Source organism: Ovis canadensis, chromosome 4 (genome assembly GCF_042477335.2).
Source record: "Ovis canadensis isolate MfBH-ARS-UI-01 breed Bighorn chromosome 4, ARS-UI_OviCan_v2, whole genome shotgun sequence".
Lineage (NCBI taxonomy): Eukaryota > Metazoa > Chordata > Mammalia > Artiodactyla > Bovidae > Ovis > Ovis canadensis.
In genome coordinates, this window is record NC_091248.1 from 131,790,481 (window position 1) to 131,812,688 (window position 22,208).

The 22,208-nt window shown below is 52.5% G+C and overlaps 1 protein-coding gene across 2 annotated transcripts in view; it reads left to right on the forward strand.

The window, feature by feature from the left end:
* DPP6 (dipeptidyl peptidase like 6) overlaps positions 1 to 22,208 on the forward strand; it is an 814,558-nt gene that overhangs the window by 672,057 nt on the left and 120,293 nt on the right. For both annotated transcript variants that reach the window (XM_069587190.1, XM_069587191.1), the window contains exon 8: positions 20,307 to 20,427. In XM_069587190.1, the coding sequence (XP_069443291.1) occupies positions 20,307 to 20,427 (121 nt within the window). The remainder of the gene's footprint in view (positions 1 to 20,306; positions 20,428 to 22,208) is intronic.

Sequence of the window (22,208 nt, forward strand, 5' to 3'; positions counted from 1 at the left end):
TATACTTATATAACTTATAAAGCCAAATATAATTTACCAGTGAGCCTCAACAAATCTACAAAATCAACAGATTTGAAAGCAGCAGTGCCTGGTGATCACGGCACTGACTGTTCCTGCCTTTCCTTTTTCATGCCTGTGTTACCCTCATGCCTGTGTCAGTCATGACTTTTCTTTATTTGGCACTTTTCCCTGGTGGCTCAAATGGTAAAGAATCTACCTGCAGTGAGGGAGACGCAGGTTCAAACCCTGGGTTGGGAAGATCCCCTGGAGAAGGGATAGGCTACCCACTCTAGTATTCTTGCCTGGAGAATCCCATGGACAGAGGAGCCTGATGAGCTACAGTGCATAGGGTTGCAAAGAGTCGGACACGACTGAGCAACTAACACTTTCACTTTCTTTATTTGACCTGCTGCAAAAACTTCTTTGGAACCATAAAGCATGATATTATTTTTGCTTTGCTCGTCAGAGATGTATTATTTACACGTCAGATTCATTTTATCCTTTTCTCATTGGCTCACAACAACTCTAGTTGCAGGCACTGTTGTGCTTGTGAACATTAAATCAGGAATGAAAATTACATGGTAGGGCTGGGTTATTAGTCATCTTGGAGGTCTAGAATATGTCAGGTTAATTTTATTGAGGTTCTCATCAAAATGAACATGGCATGTGTTTGCGTGCTTGGTCGTGTCCAGCTCTTTGCAACCCCATGGACTGTAACCCACCAGGCTCTGCTGTCCATGGAATTTTCCAGACAGGAATACTGGAGTGGGTTTCCACTTCCTACTCCAGGGACTCTTCCCCACCCAGGGATTGAACCCACATCTCTTGCACCTCCTATGTTGGCAAGTGGATTCTTTACCATTGCACCACCTGAGAAGCCCAAAATGAACATGTGAAGCTTAGAAGTCCTTTAAAAGCATCTGTGGGCTCAGATTCCTGGGTTATTGCCACTCCATCCAGAAGGAACCCACATCCCTAGATTGCGCTCTGCTGGAAACAGCACCGGTCAACACAGCAGTGGAACCTCTCTGAACAGCGGGCAGGGTTGTAGATGAATCCTCGTACCCTGGGTGGGGTGGGGCCTCCTCCGAGACCTGACATGTAGACACCACAGCTTTCACACTGACTTTCAGTAGCTTCTCCATCGTGAACAGCAAAGAAAAGTGAGCTGTGTCCGTCGACCCGCCATGCTGTTTCCACGTGCAGCCGTCTCAGCCTAAGGGGAGAGAAGAAATGGTCCAGCCCACTGGGACCAGTCACTTCCGCCACCCCCACCCCATCCCAAGGCACCAGAAGGGGCTAGCTCCCCCATGCCAGCTCCAGCACGTCCCTTACAGACAGGCCACTGGTGACTCCCCCTTACAGCTGCCTGTACTCTCATGCTAACCTGATCTGCAGTAAGTGACAATGTCGAGGACGGGAAAGAAACAACCTGGGCTTCATTTGCTCTGATCTCTTTCCTCTCGTGATGACGGCTGTGAGGCCTGTTCATTCAACAGTGTTTGCGCCCCTTCTGTTTGCCAGGAACCCCACAGCCTTAAGGACCACCAGCTGCTGTGTGTTCCCTGATGGTTCCACCATCCTGTTCATAGCAAACAGAGAGGCCGGTATTTATTTACACAAGGCTGGTAAAGCCAGGAGCATCTTTCAGCGTTCTGCTTCCTAATACACCGTCTTAGGCGGAAACAACCCGTGAGAAGCAGCTTCAAAGTGTTTTGATGCAATGCAGACGTTTTCCGGAGGTTGTTTTCCTCCACACTCCCAGGTGGAGTTTCTTAATGTTATGGAGCAAAGTGGCGAGTGTGGGGTGGATGGTCTGGGGCCGGACTCTAGGTGCAACGTGGAGCGCTAAGGAAGGCGGCAGTAAATAGTAAGGAAATTATTCCATATTCAGTTCTCTTCCAGACTTTGGCATATAGATCAGGAGAAAGTCTTTGGCAGGGCCTGATGCCTGCTAACGCTGCTTTTTAACAAAGAGACCTTTAGGTAGATCTTAAACAAACAGGTCTTTAGGCAGACCTGGGCAGAATTAGAAATAATGTTTGGTTTTGTTGGTGTTTGTGTATGCCTACCACCTCTTCACTCCTGAGAATACTGGTGTTCCCTTCACACTAGTGAGGCAAAATATCCCTTTCAAATGAAACTGGCTTACATTGAAAGGGAAATGACTGAAACATAGCTAGTAAATAGCAGTACTGTGCTGAGTTGCTCAGTCATGTCTGACTCTTTGTGACCCCGTGGACTGTAGCCCACCAGGCTTCACTGTCCAAGGAATTCTCCAGGCAAGAATACTGGAGTGGATTACCATTTCCCCCTCCAGGGGGTCTTCCTGACCCAGGGATCAAACCCACATCTCCTGGTTGGCAGGCAGATTCTTTACCACTGAGCCACCTCAGTTCAGTTCAGTTCAGTTCAGTCGCTCAGTCGTGTCCGACTCTTTGCGACCCCATGAATCGCAGCACACCAGGCCTCCCCATCCATCACCATCTCCTGGAGTTCACTCAGACTCATGTCCATCGAGTCAGTGATGCCATCCAGCCATCTCATCCTCTGTCGTCCCCTTCTCCTCTAGGAAGCCCCAAATAATCGCACTAAGTACTATTCAAATCAAAATCCAAACGCCTCATGGAGGTGGTTGGTGGTGAACCAAACTCTGGAAAGCGCTCCCCAGGTGGGAAGAATAGAGTTTAAGCAGCCTGAACTGGATTGGCATGAGCTTGGGCAAACTCCAGGAGACAGTGAGGGCAGGGAGGCCTGGCGCACTGCAGTGCATGGGGTCTCAAAAAAGCTCAGACATGACCTAGCAACTCAGTAACAACAACTGTGCTGGATTGAAACCCAGCCCCCCACCCAACTCACAGGACTGTATGACTCGAATGACCCCTGAGAGCCGCGGTTTCCTCACCCGTAAAGGGTGGAAAGACCTCCAGGCGCGCCATGGAGGCTCTTGGAGCAGCTCCTGAGCAGCCTTCTTTGACATGGTCAGTGTTAGTTCCCTTTCTTGGCCAGTGTTGTGGAAGGAGAAACCTCATAGTATCTTGAATCTGAGCCAAAGATATAATTTTTGCCCAAATGATGAGAAAATTACAAAATGGAAAAATGTAGACTCTGGAGCCAGGCGACCCTATTAGCTTTTCCGACCTTGAACCTTCTGAGTCAGGTTCCTCATCCATAAAATGAGGGTGATTGAGATGCCTAATTTGCATGTTTATTGGGAGAACCTGGGGTAAACTAGATGCTCAGATCGCATGGTAGTAGCCACACAGGGCGTGCAGCAGGCACTGGATGACGGCTCCTGTTGTGGTCCAGGTTAGCGGATGACCGCTGCTTCCCTTCCTCGTTTGGAACGCCTTCGGTGGTTTGGGCAGTCTTCTAGCACCAAGCCTGTTTTATAATCAAGTGTTGGACATCTCGTGTAATTTACTGGACTCTGTACTGGAGGTGAAAGTAGAATGGCCGTCTGGGTCCGGAATGGTCATCTGCGTATCATGGTTTCCCCTGTGGTCACGAGGCTGACCGGGAGCTGCCCTGCCCAGCATCACGAGAGAGCATCCGACCGGGAGCTGCCCTGCCCAGCATCACGAGAGAGCATCCGACCGGGAGCTGCCCTGCCCAGCATCACGAGAGAGCATCCGACCGGGAGCTGCCCTGCCCAGCATCACGAGAGAGCATCCGACCGGGAGCTGCCCTGCCCAGCATCACGAGAGAGCATCCGACCGGGAGCTGCCCTGCCCAGCATCACGAGAGAGCATCCGACCACACAGCACTGCCCAGAAAAGAGTAGATTTCAGCTTCCAAGGTCAGCTTCTACTGCAGTCACAGCATCGTGAGTCGGGGGCTGTCTGCACCGCGGTCCCCTTGTGGTTACGATGGCACGCCGGTTCCCATCAAGGGAAAGCAAGGGTGGAGCACCCTCAAGGAGGACCCTCCTGACGATGGTTCCCTTTAGTCTTCTCCAAGTCACATCTCCATAATTCCAAGTGAGAGTTTGCAGCTTAAATGTCTCCTGAAATTCTAAGGAGCTTGAAATTTTGCTTTATTAATTAGCAGTTTCATTTTGCTAACATTGTAGAGTGCACTGATTTTCCAGAAGTGCTAATTACCAAGCTCAGCACAGAAGACTGGCTGCATATTAAACTGTCCCACCACACGCTCCCCGCAAGGCTCAGCCATGTCCCGATTCATCAGAGCCAGCTTCCCTGGACGGGTAGGAGGCCCTGGCTGGTGCGGCCCCATCTGAACCAGGCAGAACACCGAGTGCCTTAGGCTGGGCCCCCAAAGCCGTGGCCACGTCTGTCTTTAAGACAGTGTGTCCTAGGGTGCCAAACCTGCCTTGCGACATCAGAGAGCCAGAGCCTCTCAGCCACCCTTCCCCAACCTCAGCTGCAGGCTCAGCTCCCGTCAGGCGACATGTCATGGTCCTGCAGCCCCTGGTAGGTCTAGGAGGCCCTGGAAGGTTCTGGCTGAGTCTCAGCAGGAACAGAGCGTGTGTGTGAAATCGCTTCAGTTGTGTCTGACTCCTTGTGACCCTGTGGACTGGACGTAGCCCGCCAGCCTCCTCTGTCCATGGCATTCTCAAGGCAAGGATACTGGAGTGGGCTGCCACACGCTCTTCCAGGGGATCTTCCCGACCCAGGGATCCAACCTGTCTCTTGAGACCCCCTAAAACACCCTCCCTGGTGTCATTGCAATAGGTGGACACAGACATGCGGGAAGGCTCATGTGTGGATGCATAGAACCATATAGGAAGACATAGCAGGTGGGGTTTTATTTTCATGATTTTTCTCATTGATTGTCCAGGAAATTTTCAACCCATGATACAGATAATATAAGACCAGCTGAGCCCTCCCCACCATCTACAAGTCACCTGAACTGGGGCTACAGTCTACCCCAGTTTTTCTGAGTGTTCAGTGTTAACATGGGACAGTCCCAGACACACAGGCGGCCGGCCCACCTGCTCACAACCCCCGGGGGGGGCGTTCGTAGCCCACCCTCTCCTCAGCCCCCAGCTCATCTCCTCCTCCCTTTCCCCAAGCCCCTTCCTGCACAAGATCCTGTCCAGGATCACCAGTCAGTCCAGATAGTACTAATTCACCTGTTCCCCACCTGTTCCCGGTATGCCTGGAAAAGTGCGATTTGCCTCCTGAGACAACATTTCAAAAGACAGCTTCTGTTTGTCATTGAAATGTGCCCTGAATCTATGGCTGGCAAGTGACAGAGATGGGACAGACACCACCGTTGCCCCTCGTGGCGCCGTGGTCCTGAGATGCTGGTGTCCCGTTAGGGGATTAGTCGAGGCTGCGTGAGGCTCAACCCTGGCGCGGAGCCTGCTGCTTGTTCTCCAGGAGCTGAGGGGGCTGCTGGTACCCCAGGCCGGGAGCAGAGAACTCTGATGGCTCAGACTCAGAACGTAAGCCCTGTGTTTGCCCAGAGCTGTGCCAGTGTTTGAATGAGATAAAGGGAAAAGCGTGGCCTGAAGGAGATTAATATTTGGACAAGACACATACACGCGACATAATCTAGGAAAGTTATTACAGACTTTGAGAAGCTAAAGAGTCTTAACTCCCCTGTTTTTTTAAGACAGGGAACTGTGCTGAGTGATCACTGCAGTTCAGAGATTGAATGATGCCCTTTATCACATATCAGTGATTGGTGCTCTTATATTAGAGGGAGGGAGATGGAGGTAGTCATGGAAGGCTTCCTGAAAGAGGCAGAACAGACTCAGGCTTTGCAGAGCAGAGCTGGAAGGCACTATGGGATTGAAGGTTTGTGTCCCCCAAATTCATGCAGGGAAACCCTTATCTCCAGTGGGATGGTGTCAGGAGGGGGAGCAAGCATTGGGGTGCCTAGGTCTTGAGGGTGAAGCCCCCACGAATGGGATTAGTGCCTTTATATGAAGAGACATAAGAGATGGTCTCACTCTGCCCTGTGAGGAAACAGCCCGGGCCACCATCTGTGAACCAAGAGGGAGGTTTTCACTAGAACCCGACCCCGATGGCGGCCTGATCTTGGACTTTCAGCATCCAGAACCGTGAACTCTACACATTTGCCGTTTAAGCAGCCCTGCCTGTGCTGTTGTGTTAGGGCAGCTGGAGCCGCTGAGACAGCCCTTTGTGAGGAGGAGGCGGGAGCGGCCTGACACAGGGTGTCATCAGCCAGTCGCTGAGTGGATGGGCATCTCCAGGCACGAGGTCGTCGGCCTGGCTCTATACCACTGACCCAGGACGTGCGGCCTTGGTGGATGAGTGCCTGCACACACATCTTTAACACCAATTACAGGGGATTGTCCCACGAGTGTCGGAGCAGGTGGCCTGGAGCAGAGAGGGCAGAGAGGCGGATTCTGGAGCCACAGCCTGGGCCGGACCTCAGCTCGGCCGCCCCCGCCTGCCACGTCGGGCCAATTGCTTCACCTCCCTGCGTCTCATCTCCAGCTGGGGACGGAAGCCGCACCTGCCCACGGCTTACAGGAGGGTGTAACGGCAAGCCTCCATGCCTCCGCAGTGGCATTTGTCTCCTGGAAGAGCTGTGGGGAGGCTGAGGGATGGGGGAGGGGGACAGCCTGCGGGCCCATCAGAGCCCTGCCCCGACGGGGGAGGGCAAGGGACAAGGTGCTGCTTCCGGAAGGTCCCGAGTCCTGCTCTGGCCGCCGGGCCTCACGTGGTGCTGGAATGAGCAGCCCCACCGAGGGCTTTGAGTGAGTCCGGCATTCAGGAACCAGGGGGATGTGAACACGGCTGTCCACCCTGAGTCGAGGACCCTGCCAGGCACCCAAGGTCATCTGACAGGCAAGAAAGTTAGTCTGGGGACGTCTGGCGGGTCACCCGAGGCTGAGTGCCCGGCAGGCGGCAGAGCAGCTCTGCGTCCAGGCTGCCCCCCTCGAGAGCTATAACTACCCCCTCACCCCCTGCCCCAAACACCTCCACGTGCCCCCCAGAAGCTTGCCACCCCCCACGGCCCTGGCCTGGCCTCCTCCCAGCCAGGCGCCTGCAGAGATGCCCGTGGCCTTCAGTGGTCAGAGTCTGCACCAGAGCTGCGCCCACCATGAAGGCCGGGCCGGACTGCCCAGCACAGACTCGGGGCCGCCCCATCTGACCCCTCCAGCCTCAGCCTGGGTCTTCGTGAGACGGAGCCCACAGTCAGGATGAGCTGGCCTGCCGTGGGGGTGGGAAGACACCGAGTCTCTCAGGCAGCAGTGACCCAGGCACCAGGTTCGCTCTGGGCCTGGAAGGCAGAGCCCACACCTGGAGCTGGAAGGCTCACTGCGTCCCCGTCTCTGGGGTGCGAGCTGTCCATGGACACAGGGACCCTTTTCAGATAGGCAGCCGTGAAAGACACAGGGAGGGTTGAGGTGAGCAGGGGTCCTCTCTGGGGTCCTTGGAGCCCAGGCTAGGATTCCACGCCCCACTGGCTCCCCGCTACTCCCCAGATCTGCCGGTACCCACCTCGTGTGCTGAACACTTGTTTCCAGATCCTTTCCCATCACATATGATGCCAAGGATGAAAACGTTAGATAGCATCACCAACTCGATGGACATGAGTTTGAGCAAGCTCCGGGAGTCGGTGATGGACAGGGAAGCCTGGCTTGCTGTGCTCCGTGGGGTCGCACAGAGTCGGACACACCTGAGCTGCTGAGCGGCAACCACGTGGCACCTGTGGCAGCTGGGATGCTTCATCTTCAGTGTTTCATCCCCACTTCCCAGGACTGGTGCCCGGACCATTTTAGGTAGTTGCTTAATTTTTATTATTTCCCTACTGTAAAAATAATACAAAATATAGAAAGTAAAAATATGTGGAAAGCCGGGGGAAAATGTCTTATAGAAGGACCAGCAGATCCAGTATCCACAGACAGTTACTATTGATATTTTAGTGTTCTCTTAATCTTGTTTCCCAGAGTGGAAACCTTATAGTTGTAATAATAATATAGTTATAATAATTAGTATTATTTTATAGTTATAATAATTAGTTGTATATATCTCAACTTGTGCCTAGTATGATTCAGTTAGCATTTCATACAATTAAATACTTGTCCTAAACATAATTTTTAAGAGTTACATAACAGTTCATAGAATGGATTTATAAAAATTAAATCATTTTTCTGTGGACATCTAGACTATTTACAATATATATAGTATCCCTGGGCTTCCCTGGGAGCTCAGCTGGTACAGAATCCGCCTGCAATGCAGGAGACCCTGGGTCAACCCCTGGGTCGGGAAGATCCGATGGAGAAGGGATAGGCTACCCACTGCAGTATTCCTGCCTGGAGAATCCCATGGACAGAGGAGCCTGGGGGGCTACAGTCCACAGGGTCCCACAGAGTCAGACGTGGCTGCGCGACTGAGCACGGCACGTAGTATTACAGCTGATACAGTGCACTATCTTTAGGCCTAATGCTCCTAATGAGGAATTACTGAGTCAAAACAATGGGCGTTTTGTGTTTTTTATTTTTTTATTTTTTTGCCAATTGATTTTTCTAACTGAAGTATTACATGCTTTTTTAAGGCTCTTGATACATATTTACAAATTGTTTATGGTGTGCTTAATCAGTCATATTTACTGCATAAAGCAGCAGGCTTTATCATTAAAAATATTGTTGAATCTTATGAATTTTCAAAAATCTTTGCTAATATAATTCAATTGCATACCTACTTAAATCAGCATGTATGTATTTATATACCTTGATAAATTAGTATGTATTTGGTAGTTGATTGATTGTTTTCCATAAATTAATAGTCATGGCATCTTTCTTGTGAATTTTCTGGTTTGATTCTGGGTCCGTTTTATCTTTTATTGCCTTGGTGTGTAAATAATAGAAAAGGTCACTGATGAGAGCTCCACAGGGCGCAGAAGTCAGCACTTAACAGTGTAGCCGGAGCTGGTCCCAGCAGAGCCGCGGCAGACGCCTCTGAGCATCAGTGCGGAGGACGGTGGGCTTCTGAGCCAGACCCCGACTCCCACTATCTGATGAGCAGTAATAGGCTAGGAGGTGAACAGCCAGAGAAAAGAAGAGCTGCAAAGACCTCCAGTAATCTACAGACCAGATAATGAGCCCCTAGCGGCTGAAGAGAAGGCTGGCTGTTTATCTCATTGCCTTGGAGAAGAAGAAAGTTCTAAGACCCATCACCCCGGGAATCAGAGAGGACGTGTCCGAGCGGGGTGAGCTGGCATGTCTGTGGCGTGTCTGCAGCGGTGTTAGAGGCCTCGGCATCCCCTCAGAGCGGACCCTGCACACCTCACGCACCTGCTCCCACCCAGGTGATCCCACCAGCAAGGTCTGAATGACGTTTCAGGGGCAGCATTGCCGGCCTCATGTTTGGACTCTACGCAAAAAGGCCCGGAAACATACCAAGAGAACACAGTGTCCTTTTCCATCCCCTTAGGAAAGTACTGCAGAATCCTTTGACTTCTTCTGAGTCAGAAGCCTGCGCTTGGCAACCGATGAGGCTTGAATTTAACTGCAGCATAAAAAGATTGAGAGAGTGCCTGCTTTCTGCCAGTCAGTACACTTGTCATCCCTTAGCGCTTGCAGAGTTTTCAGTTCTCAGCCTTTGTGTTTTCGTTCAGACCCCTCCCATGAAGGGGGTCAGCCATCCTCACCAGCAGGCTGTCCTCACCAGCACAGCTGCTGGAAATCGCTTATGATTTTCCACTGATATCAGTCACCATCCAGAGAGCTCACTAAAACCCAGCTGGCCTGGGGAGGCGCCTGAGAATTCGCGGTTCCAGCTGGTTCTGCAGGCTGCTGGCACCACCAGCCCCAGAGTCACAGGCATGTGGGTTAAGCAGTCCGTTTCTAATTCTGTCGTGAGCACTGTGACCTCGGGTCAAAGCTTCGCCTCTCCGAGCCTGCATCTCATTTCTAAAAAACTGGAATAACATCTTCTCTGCCAAAGTGGACAATGAGGGCCACACTGAGGACAAGAGAGGGCTCTGCGTTGTTCAGCCTCTCAGTCATGTCCGACTCTCTGACCCCATGGACTGCAGCACACCAGCCTTCTCTGTCCTTCAGTGTCTCCCGGAGCTTGCCCAAGGGTTCGTGTTCATTGAGTCGGTGATGCCATCCAACCATCTCATCCTCTGCTGTCCTCTTCTCCTTTTGCCTTCAATCTTCCCCAACATCAGGGTCTTTTCCAGTTCTGAGTCAGTTCTTTGCATCAGGTGGTCAAAGTATTGGAGCTTCAGCTTCAGCATCAACCTTTCCAATGAATATTCAAGGTTGATGTCCTTTAGGATTGGCTGGTTTGATCTCCTTGCAGTCCACGGGACTCTCAAGAGTCTTGTCCAGCACCACAGTTCAAAAGCATCAATTCTTCAGCGCTCAGCCTTCTTTGTGGTCCAACATCCATACATGACTACTGGAAAAACCAAAACCTTCTCTGTACAGACCTTTGTTGGCAATTATGAAATAAACCAAATGTGGGTGAGCGTCTGTCAGTGCCAAGCACACAAGGAGCCCTCAGCTAGTAGCAGTGGGTGTTTTTGGAATCGTGAATCAGCAAATAATTAGCATCAGGTCTCTGCAGGCATTGATGTGGGCATCAAAGCGGGCACAAGCGCAGTCTCCATCTTCTTGGAGATTATAATTGTGTGGGGAGACAGTATAAGATGAATTTAGTAACGGGAGTTTTGGTAAACGCTCCACACACCGCTCAGAGAGCGATGAGCCAGCATCGTCTTTCTGAAGGAAAGTGCCACGTGCTGCAGAGAGACCAGAGAGGGTGTCAGAGTCTGAGACTCAGGCTGAGCCAAGCATTCTTGAGGCTGACGGGGAGAGAAAGCGTGATGCTTTGGGGGGGTCCCGGTGGTCGTGTGTGGATGGCTTGGGCTGATGCAGGCTTGTTCGAAGGCCAGTACCAGAGCACTGTTCAGTTCTTGAAGTGAAACTTCAAGGGGACGGTTCTGCATTGACTTGTAGACACGCTGCCCTTGAGCAGGACGAGTGAGGCCACTTCCTTGGGGCAGGCGGGTACCCCACCACATCTTCACGTCCCCTCGGCCCGCTCGGGTTCTCCAGGTGAGCAGGTGCTCAGGGGCCACCCCCCACTGGAGAGCAGGTCCCACCTCTACCCAGGTGCTCAGACACGTCCTTGACCCTTTACCCTCGTCCCCACCATCCAGCATCACCTGTCCTCGGAAACCTCCCCACCCGTGTGCATTTGCCTCCCTCTCCCCACGTGACCCGGAGGCGGTGGCTCTTCCTTCTCAGCAGAGTCATCTCTGGTCCTCTAAGCGATCACTGGGCTGGGTGAATTCACTTGCATTGAGAGTCACTGAGTCAGGCCCACTTCCCAGCATCTTCTTCCTATCTGACTTTGCAGGTTTGTCCACGGAGTGGGCTTCCAACCTCTTTCCTCCTGCCTACCACCAGCAGAGGGGCCCCAGTGCTGCTAGCCAGAGGCTGAGTCTGGTGCCCTGGTCAGCTTGGAGCCCCGGCCTTCCCCTGGGCACAGTCCAGTGCCAGCCAGTCTGGTTCCCCTTGAGTTTCCCACCTGCCTTGGTTGTGGCAGTTGCTGTTTTTTCCAGCGGGCGTTTTGGGAATTTGAGAGCAGCACGCACTTCATCACTTACCCGGGTGGGTGTGACCCAGTCTGGACTCCAGCCTGGGGCAGGCTGTGTGGGGAGTGTCCGGAGTGACCTCTGATGACCACATCACTGCTCTATCCACCCCAGACCACCCGCCCTCTCATCTTTGCTTCTGTTGATTTATCCTCATCTCTGTGCCTGCCAGCCTCTGAGAGGTCTGTGGATCTCTGGATTGCATCAGCCGTCTCCTTCAGTGAGCCAGAAAAAATTACTCTCTTGGAGCTATCACTTGGAAAATGTAAGGAGGAGATCTCCAGAAACCAAAGCGCTGATCATTGGGTGCGGCATGGGAACTAGTGTTCATTATCTGCCGTGATTTTGTGCATCTCTTTTTAAGCGTAGATGAGGATGTGCCTGAACCTGGAGCTGTTGGGGGGCAAAGACCTCATCATCATTTGTAACACCTGGCACAGGAGAGAGCTCGGAGGGAGAAGGCGGATCACAGACACACAGTAACTGGTGAAAGAAGAGTGTGCGTTCACTGGGGTTTGTCAGTTACAAGAGACAGAACTCACACTTAAAATGGAATCAACAAAAAAGAGACTCTTACTCGCGAAGGATGGGCAGACACAGGTTTGGCACCAGGCACAGCTGTACCCAAGAGCCAGAGTAGACCCTCAGAGCATGCACGCGTCCCCTCTCCCTCCCTTTCCTGCATTCCCTTTGCCTTCGCTTCTCTTTAGCTCCACTTCCCTCTGGGTGGGTGTTTCACTCTCTCTCACCGTGAAAAGACACAGTCTATGGGACCAGGTAGATCAGTAATCCCTGGGCCTTCCAGCACCAGAACCCATTAACTTCATAACTCTGTCAGGGAGACGCTGAGGGATGACCTGGACCGAGCCCACACCCAGCGTCGCCGAGGCCAGGTTGGGGGGTGGGGGGGAGGGAGGGCTCGCAGGGCACACAGGCACGCGCCGCATGTCCCAGCTGGTGTCCAGGGCAGAAGGTGGTGCTCACGGGCAGGCCAGAGCCGCAGATCGTGGGGGAGGGACGGCTTCAACCTGGGCCGGCGGAGCATGGAGATCTCCGCCAAGTGCTCAGCCAGAGCATCCTGGAGTAAGACAGAAGCACGTATTCCCTCCAATTAAAAATAAATTTTAAAAAGTGCTGGAAGGAGAGGTGAGGAGTGAAAGTCTCTCATTCGTGTCCAACTCTTTGCGACCCCCCTGGACTATGCAGTCCATGGAATTCTCCAGGCCAGAATACTGGAGCGGGTAGCCTTTCCCTTCTCCAAGGTGATCTACCCAACCCTGGGATCGAACCCAGGTCTCCCGCATTGCAGGTGGATTCTTTACCAGCTGAGCCACAAGGGAAGCCCAAGAATACTGGAGTGGGTGGCTTATCCCTTCTCCAGGGGATCTTCCCAACCCAGGAAGTAGAGGGGTTACCACCAAAAGAATTCCTTCAGAAAAGTTAATATATATAAAGCACTTTGAACAGTGCATAGAATGGCATATCAAATGCCGCTACCCAGATTCATCAAATATAAATGAATACCTACTGTAAAATCAACACTTTTTCACTTACCTCCAAGAAAGCATAATAGGCTACAATTTTAACGTTGACACACCATCAATTTTAATACGTTTGAATTTTGGTAAGATTGAAATGTGAATAATTTGTGCATATTAAATTTGAAAAAGTTGAGTGGGCATCTTTATATATGTCCCCACCACAGGGGACTGACAAATACTGCTCTTCCTCTATACAAAGAGGCAAATACTCTCCCAGGTCTGGTGACCGGGAAACCCTCCTTTTGTTGAAAGGATGAGCTGTGTCTGCGGGGCAGCCACACTCGTAACGGTGACCTCAGCGCCGCTGAGGGGTGCACAGCTCGGCCCAGGAGGCGGTGCCCCCAAGGAGGGTGGGGGCTCTTCCAGGAGCTGCCAGCGGCCCCGAAGCCCCTGAGAGAGGCCCTCTTGTGGCTTTGAAGGTCCTTACCGCCCAAATCCTCTAAAGAAAGGCGACTTGCTCCGTGGTAGACGCTGACCCCAGACAGCGAGTGATTCCAGGGGGCCTTTCCCGGGGGTACCAAGAGTTCCTGCCCCCTTGAGCCAGGCACGGCCGTGGGTAGCACCAGTTCTCCAGCAGGGGCTGAGCTGCGGGCCACAGGCAGCAGCGGGTAGGAGGCCTGCAGAGGCGGATCCCATGATGGGCTTGGCACCTTCGGGGTTGACGAGCCGCTGCCCACCCTCCATGTCCTTGTTCAGAAGCCCTGCATGACCCTGTGCCCAGGCGCCCTGTCCCTGGTGCAGGAAGTGCCTTCGCACACTTCCTCCCAGCACTCCCTAGCCTGGCATTTCGGGAGGCCGACCAGCCCATCCACAGGCAGCCCCACGACTCAGAAGCCTGCGGGGAGGAGAGGAGGCTAGGCAGGTGCCCCTGGCCCTGCCCCTGAGCCTTGTCCCCGTGGTCGCTGTGAATTTGCTCAGCTCCCATGTCCCAGGGGACTGAGCACAGCCATCAGCTGCACCGGAGCATAATTTCATTTTGAGGCTTTTCCCTCAGCTTTGGGAAAACAGCACCTCTGAGCTCTGCAGGTTAGAGGGCGAGTTCAGCAGTGGGAGAGATCCTGAGCACTCTTCCCGGGGCCCGACTCTGAAAAGCACGCTTTTCCTCCACCGTTTGCGCTGAGGGCAGGGTCTCTATGGTGATGTTTCAGGTGCTTCTCCTAGACTGTGGTTGACATTTGAAAGGATGAGCAAGGGGAGCACTTTCTAGTGAGAAGGATGGTTTTAGATAGTGTGTAAGGCTTTCTCTTTCTTGGCACTGAACTCTGCTCTTTGGCGTTAAATCCGTGTTGTTTTGCTTCGGCGAAGTGTGACGCACTGTGTTGCACTGATTTCTGGAGGAAAGGCTGGGAGGGGCAGTGCCGACGTGAGAAGCTGAAAGGACTCCGTTATTTGATCGGTATCCTAGCAGCAAGGACTAGACGGGCTGACGATAGTTTTTATGCTAACAGAGCATTTCCTCTGAATGTGCTTTAAAACCCTCAAGTTTTTCTGCAGCATTTCTGCAGCACAATTGTCTCCCATTTTATCCTCCCGATAGCACCACAAGGCTGATGCGGCAGGTATGATTATCTGTATTTCACAAGTGAGAAAGTCCGAAGGCAGGACAATTGTGTGAATTTTGCCAGGTCCCACCGCTGCCTGGGCAGGAACCAACCTGAGAGCCAGGTGTGCTGCATCTGGGGCGATGGGTGGACTGGGAACGTGAGCCGTTCACACAGCATAGTTGTGGCCCCAGCACCAGTCAGACGAGAGCTTGGAGAGCCAGCGCCCAGCGCCCTGCCCGGCTCTTTGGAGGTGCTCACACGCACGTCTGTGGGGTTGATGGTGATGCTCCTGTATTGGACAGGAGCCGCTAGAGTCTGGAAAACCCTCACTGATTCAACAGCATTGCCGCCGCCACCCCCGCCATCAGTGCATTTCCAGACTCAGACACCAACTAGAGGAACACGGTCACTTCCGCGCCCAGCCGAGCAGTAGAATGGCCAAAGCAGGGGCTCGGAGAGCAAACAGAGGAAGGAGAGAGTTGCTCAGTTCCCAAAATGAGCTTGGTGATCGGAGAGCGATTCTCAGCACCTTGGCGTGTTGGCCCAGGAGACAGCACACGTCTACATACGTATACCTCTATCGTGCCCCTTTAGATCAGAGGCTACAGCTTCCCACCGGCGTCAGGTTCTGTAGACACCGTTTGAGAAGGCTATACGTTCTGTCCAGCATCTTTCTCACATTATCTACTCAAGAAAAGTCTCTCTTGACGTGGTTTTCTGACTGTGGGTGCAGCCAACCTCTGCCCCCACCAGGAAAGCACAGGGCCTCCCAAACAACTTTGGGTGTCACTGTTCAGTCTGAAAATCTGATAAACAATTCACAGTGTTAGCAGATTTCCTTTTGTTCTTGGTATGCACGCTTCTGTGTGGTCAGCACTTCATGCGGTGCTCTGGCCCACCCGTTCGTCTCCTCCACCCATTTTTTTTCAGTTGCACAAGGAGCATGAGGCATGGTTTCTACTCATGGGACTTTATCCTTGGGAAACGGCAGAGGTCCCGCCAAGGCCTGAGACGAAAGCATTTTCATTGTGATAAAAACCAGAATAGATGTCAAACAGCAGGAACGTAATGAAATAAGCTACGGTGTATCTCCTAAAAGGCATGTCTCAGAGCGTGCTTAATGACATGGAAAAGCACTTCTGATACAGATTGTCAAACATTGTGCAAAACCATATGTTATATAACTTGAGCTTTATTAAAACTAAATTTTATACCCCACCCACCAACCCTCTCGCGTTCTCTCTCATCTAGAAGGAAATAAAATACCAGTCTATTTTATCGAAAATAGTCATACACCGTGTGTCTGTGTGATACACTGTGTCTGTGTGATATGCCATTGTCTGTGTGGTCTACAGGGTTGTGAGTTTTGACTTTTCCCTTATACACTGTGGTAATGCTGACTGTGCACAGTCAGAGATCGGCGGCATTTGCTGTTCCGGTTTCCACCTCATGGTCGGCCAAACTGATGTGTGATTTCCCACCAGCCGGTTTGCTTTTCAAAAAAATAATCCCAGCAGTATTGTACTCACCCTCTCGTGGCTGTTGGCAAACATCCTTCTTGTCACTGTTGCGTAACAACTGCGCTTCAGTGGAGACCCAGGAGTCCCGCCACCAGCGGTGTCTCCTGACCTGAACCAGGCAACATGGGCTGTTCCAGGAGCCTGATGGCTGCTCAGAAACACCCTCAGGGACTCTTGTATCTGCCAAGGAGACAGGTCGACTTACATGCCTGGCACCAGGCTGGCACCAGTTTGGCTCGGCAGGGTGTGGACAGGGGCCATTTGTCAACAGCTGCTCCTGGGTGTAGCCCCGCACGGGACTCCTCGCAGCCCTTTTTGGCTCCATGTGGGTGTTCTTCCTGGTTCTTCCTGGCCACTTCCCCCAGGAATCCTCTTCTAATCCCTCCAGGCAGAATAAAACTTTGTCACGATGAGAGTCACCACAGCGAGACTAAGGGTGTGTTATGAGCCCTGCCGTGCTGGGCACTGTCCTCAGTGCCCTGCAGCTGTCAGCTCACTCAGCCTCATGCCCACCCTAAGGCCGGGCTCTGTGTTTGTCTCATTACTGTTCAGTTGCTTCAGTTGTGCCCGACTCTTTTGCAGCCCCTGACAGTAGCCCGCCAGGCTCCTCCGTGCATGGAATTTCCCAGGCAAGAAGACCAGAGTGGGTTCCCATGTCCTCTTCCAGGGCATCGTCCTGACCCAGGGAGTGAACCCGTGTCTCCTGCATTGGCAGGTGGATTCCTTACCACTGAGCCACCCAGGAAGCCCATGCCTTTATCTCCAGTGACAGATAAAGGGATCTCTGGGAGTCCAGCCCTGGCCCAGTCCCACAGCAAGTCTGTGGTGCTCCTGGAGCACAGGGTGCAGACACCCTTGCGGGGCCTGGAGACAACTGAAGTTCTGTAGAACCCAGACTCCCGTTGTAAACATGAACATCTTCAAAGCAAAACGTGTTGTTCCCTGCAACTTGTTCCCTTTTGTTTTCCTTCCATTAAAAATGCAGCCAGCGTGAAAATGGATTTAATATCTATCATAGCAAATTTTACTTATTCAGAATATTAATTGGCTATGGTCTGACTTGATTCAAAAATGGATTGTTAGGCTTAGAACTCATAAAAAGAAGTTAAAATTTCATAATACATCTTTACCCTTCGGCAAACTCGTAAGAACAGCTGCAGAAATTAAATGAGGATGTGTACTTGTGTCTGGAAGTTTTCCAGCTCATTTCTGGTTGAAGTGAATGTTTAAGAGGCAGGAGGCCTGAGCAGGAAGCTGATACTTGACAAGTTTTCAGCTCCATCCTTCCGTGAGAACCGTCTGTGGGAACTGCCCTTTCGGCATAATTCTGTTTAAAATGTCAATATTTGCACTGTTTCCTATGCTTGCAAAACACCCTCTCACTGGCCTTGTCAATGACACTGATAATATATTTTTTAGAATTATTTAAAAAAAAAAAAAGATTGAGTCATGTTCTTGGTCCACGTAGCTCCACGTCTATAGATGCTGGAGATTTGCTTCCCCTGGGGGTGGAAGGCAGAGCATTTAGACACAGAAAACACACAGAACTGACCAGGGCCTTGTGAACAGGCTCATTCATACTTTAAGAGCTCCGGGAGACATTGGATTTTTTTTCCTGGGCTGCTGTTTCATAGATCTGGCTGCACATGACCAACCTAGATAGCATATTGAAAAGCAGAGACATTACTTTGCCAACAAAGGTCCGTCTAGTCAAGGCTATGGTTTTTCCAGTAGTCATGGATGGATGTGAGAGTTGGACTGTGAAGAAAGCTGAGTGCCAAAGAATTGATGCTTTTGAACTGTGGTAAGACTCTTGAGAGTCCCTTGGACTCCAAGGAGATCCAACCAGTCCATCCTAAAGGAGATCAGTCCTGGGTGTTCATTGGAAGGACAGATGCTGAAACTGAAACTCCAATACTTTGGCCACCTCATGTGAAGAGTTGATTCATTGGAAAAGACCCTGATGTTAGGAGGGATTGGGGGCAGGAGGAGAAGGGGACGACAGGATGAGATGGCTGGATGGCATCACCGACTCGATGAACGTGAGTCTGAGTGAACTCCGGAAGTTGGTGATGGACAGGGAGGCCTGGCGTGCTGCAGTCCATGGGTCGCAGAGTCAGACACGACTGAGCAACTGAACTGAACTGAACTGGAATCACCTGGAGTGTTTCTTTAAAATGCTGATGCCAGGGTCCCACCCCTAGATTCTGATCCTTGGGCTGGGCTCCTGGACCTGGCAGTAGGGTTTTCAGAGCTTCTCAGATCATTCTGATACGCAGCAGAGTTTGAGAGCTGCTGACCTAGCCCGCCCTCCTCCCCAGCCCCAGAGAATTTGGAGTTGACCCAAGCTCAGAGCCGTAACATCCCCCAGGGCACCCCAGTGTGCACACGGGTCACCCAACCAGCAGCCGGAGGCCCTCTCTGCCTCTTCCACGACTGCACTGGCCACACCCAGGGCGTCCTCCTCCCATCCCTGCCGGTCCGCCTCCATCCCCACTCCCACAGTGACAGGCTGACGCCTGCCCATCCTCCCTGCATCCATCCTCAAGGCCCGGGGCTCACCTGCAGAAGACTCACCCCAACCCTGGCGCTCCCTCGTCAAGCCTCAGCCAAGGCTTCCCGCTGCCCCTGGGGTCCTGTGCCTGCCAGGATTCTGGTCACTGGGAGCGCATGCCCAGTTCCCTCAGCACCCCCAGCCCTGCCTCTGGTTTCTCGCAAGCTGTTTGCCCCGTGTCATCTCATTTCTCTGCCCCCTTTCCTCGTCCTGCTCCCTGTCCAGATCGCAGCCTAAAACCCACTTTCTTGGAGCACTGGCCCTTGCTCCAACCCAGGTGAAGCTTGAGGACGTCCTGCTCTGTGAGCTGAGCCACACACAGAAGCACCCACACTGCGCTTTCCTGTTCTACGAGGTCCCTGGAGTCGTCAGGTGCCTAAGAGGCAGAAAGTGGAGCGGTGGGCGCTGCGGGCAGGGAGTGCAGCTAGTGTTTTATGGGGGCGGGGCTTTCATTCTGCAGGAAGACAGGAGGCCAGGAGATGGCGGTGGTGACAGATGCATGACAGTGTGAGTGCATTTAATGCCACCAGACTGTACACTGAAACGTAGCCAAGGCGGCAGGTTTCATGTCAAGCATGTTTTACCACAATTAGAAAATACATACTTTTCAGTCACTTTCTCAGGCCTGTCCTTCGTCCTAAGTTAGTGGTACCGTCACATGTCCCCACGTCTCCACTTGTCCCCGTCAGAGCATTCTCCTGTTAAAAGTTTGTCTTCTTTACCAGACTGTAAGTAGGATAAAGTGCACGATACCTCCCACAATACATCAACGTGCTGTCTCAGGACTGGCACAGAGCAGGTGCCCACTAAGTGGTGGTGGTGTCTAGTCACTCGGTCATGTCCGACTCTTTGCAGCCCCATGGACTGCAGCACATCCAGGCTTCCCTATCCTTCACTATCTCCCAGAGTTAGTGGGAGACATGAATTTAATGCTCAGATTCATGCCCATTGAGTCCATGATGCTAGCTAACCGTCTCATCCTCTGCTGCCCACTTCTCCCACTAAGTGTTAGTCACTCAGTCGTGCCCGACTCTTTGCGACCCCATGGACTGCAGCCCACCAGGCTCCTCCATCCATGGGATTCTCCAGGCAAGAATACTGGAGTGAGTTGCCATTTCCTTCTCCAGGGGATCTTCCCAACCCAGGGACTGAGCCCAGGCCTCCTGCACTGCAGGCAGATTCTTTACCGATTGAGCCACCAGGGAAGTCCATTGAGTAGTTTTTAGTAAATGTTGAGTGAATAAGTCTCAGGTTTCCAGTTTCCCAGCACCCCCATTCATAACTGCTAGGGAAAATATAATTGCTAACACAGTCAGTGCAACTTGATGTTAACACCCCCAAAGGTATCCAACCGATTGTCCAGTTGTGGTAAATGACAGCATTGGGTGAACTGTGTGTAGTTTGAGGCTCTGACTGACCATCAGTGTAGATGCTATAGGAGGCAGGTGAGCCCCAAGGGATCTTGAGACTCTTGTTCTGTCCAATAAATGCACCAGGAAAATGCCGACCAAATGGCTGGTTTGGGGTTTTAAGAACACCCTGTTTGTAACTGCTTCCTTGATTAATGCTGTGCTTTTTTTCTCTTTCCAATTAGATATTTATCTTTGAAAACAATATCTACTACTGCGCGCACGTCGGGAAGCAGGCCATCCGCGTGGTCTCCACTGGGAAGGAAGGCGTGATCTACAACGGCCTCAGCGACTGGCTGTACGAAGGTACGCGGGGGGCGGGGGCACCGTTCCTGTGGTCGAGGCTGCCACTGCTTCACGGCGGTTCGTGGTGGTGATGTGCACTCTGTCAATTAAGCCCCGGTTTCTGGAGCTTCAGCTAAATTCCAGAGGGCCTGTGGAGTCCCGGGGGCAGCAGGCGGCCGGTTGGAGCCCGCAGTGTCGGCCTCTCACCTGGTGGCCAGGCGTGCTGGGCACCCACCAGCCTGTGCCGTGCTGGGGGTGACTCCAGAACAGGCAGGGTCCAGACTCCAAGGCCCCCTGCTCCCTTTCCGAGAGGCAGAGCACCTGGTTCTGCCCGGGGAAGACGTCAGCGGGTAAACCCCCCGGGTCAGGGTGGCGTGCTGGCCTGCGTGCATCCATCCACCTCACTGGACGTTTCCTGCAACTGGGTGCCAGTGGACTCCGGCGGTGGGCGTTACTGAATCTCTGAAATCCGAGTGAGCAGCTCTCTTCTGAAGCATTCGTCATCCGTCTCCGTGCTGATGAGAACTTTGCTGTGACGCTAACGGTCGTGTATTGATTGCTGCTAGCTACCAGGCATCACGCTAAGTGCTTTGGTGCCTGTTAGCACCTCATGTCACCTGCCGTAGTCCAGGGTGCTGTGAAGCCAACAGGCCACAGTCTGGGCGGCTTGAGCACCTTTTGTCTGTTTCACATGGTCCGAGATCAGGGCTCCGGCAGCGCTGATGTCTGGTGAAGGCTCTCGCCCTGGCTTGCAGACGGCCACCTTCTCTCTGTGTCCTCACAGGATGGGGGTGCAGGGGGAGAAGGGAGGAGGGAGAAAGTTCTGGACCCCTTAATCCTGCTGGTGGAGCACTTGTCCCGTCATGGAGGCTCCAAAGGCCCCACCTCCAGACACATCACCATGGGGATTCGGCTCCACGTGGATTTTGTGAGGTCACGGACACCCCATCCATGGCGCCCTCGAGAGCACATTCTGAGATGAGCGTGTCACAGACGTTTCACTGCGGAGGTGGCGGTGAGGGTAGGTCATCTGCCTGAATTGGCATGAGGTCAGGGGAGATGCTCTGGGGGCGTGTCACTGTTCAGCTGCAGGACTGCCCCTCCTGGAAATGCAGGTATGGACGGGCGCCAGGCTGATGGACAGCTGGTACCCGTCTCGACCTTCCCGCCTGAAAGCCCATGATCACAGCAGGAGTCCACCGTGCTGGGCTGGACCGGGGTCTCTGGGATGCCTGGGCGTGACCAAGCCCGGAAGATCTCATCTTTCGTTGGTGCAGTGAGTCCCTTAATCTGGGCCCTGCGTTGCAGCGGCTTTTATATCCTGAAGAATAGAGTAGAAACATATATGTTCAGTCCCACTTCCCACTGGAATCGCACTGAAGCCACTGAGGCTCAAGGTTCTGTGACTGGGTTTCCGTTTTTTAAATTGAGATGGAAGTCTTTGACAGTTAAGTGCACAGTTCCTAGGCCGCGGTTCGATGGGCTTACTAACATGCACTGTGCAACCCCATCAAGACGTAGAACGTGGGATTTCCCTGGCGGTCCAGTGGTTAAGGATGCACTCTGCCCTGCCCAGGGGTGCAGGTTCAGTCCCTGGTTGGAGAACTGAGATCCCGCATGCCACGTGGTACAGCCAAAAAATAAAAATAAACAGTAAGAATAATAAAATAATTTCTGAAAGGAAATCCTTTAAAAGACACAGAACACTCCCTCATCTCAGAAGTTCCTCCCTACCAACCCCCTTCCCAGAGGCCACCATGGTCCTGATTCTGTGCAGCTGGCTTCCTGGCTGAATGCTGGAA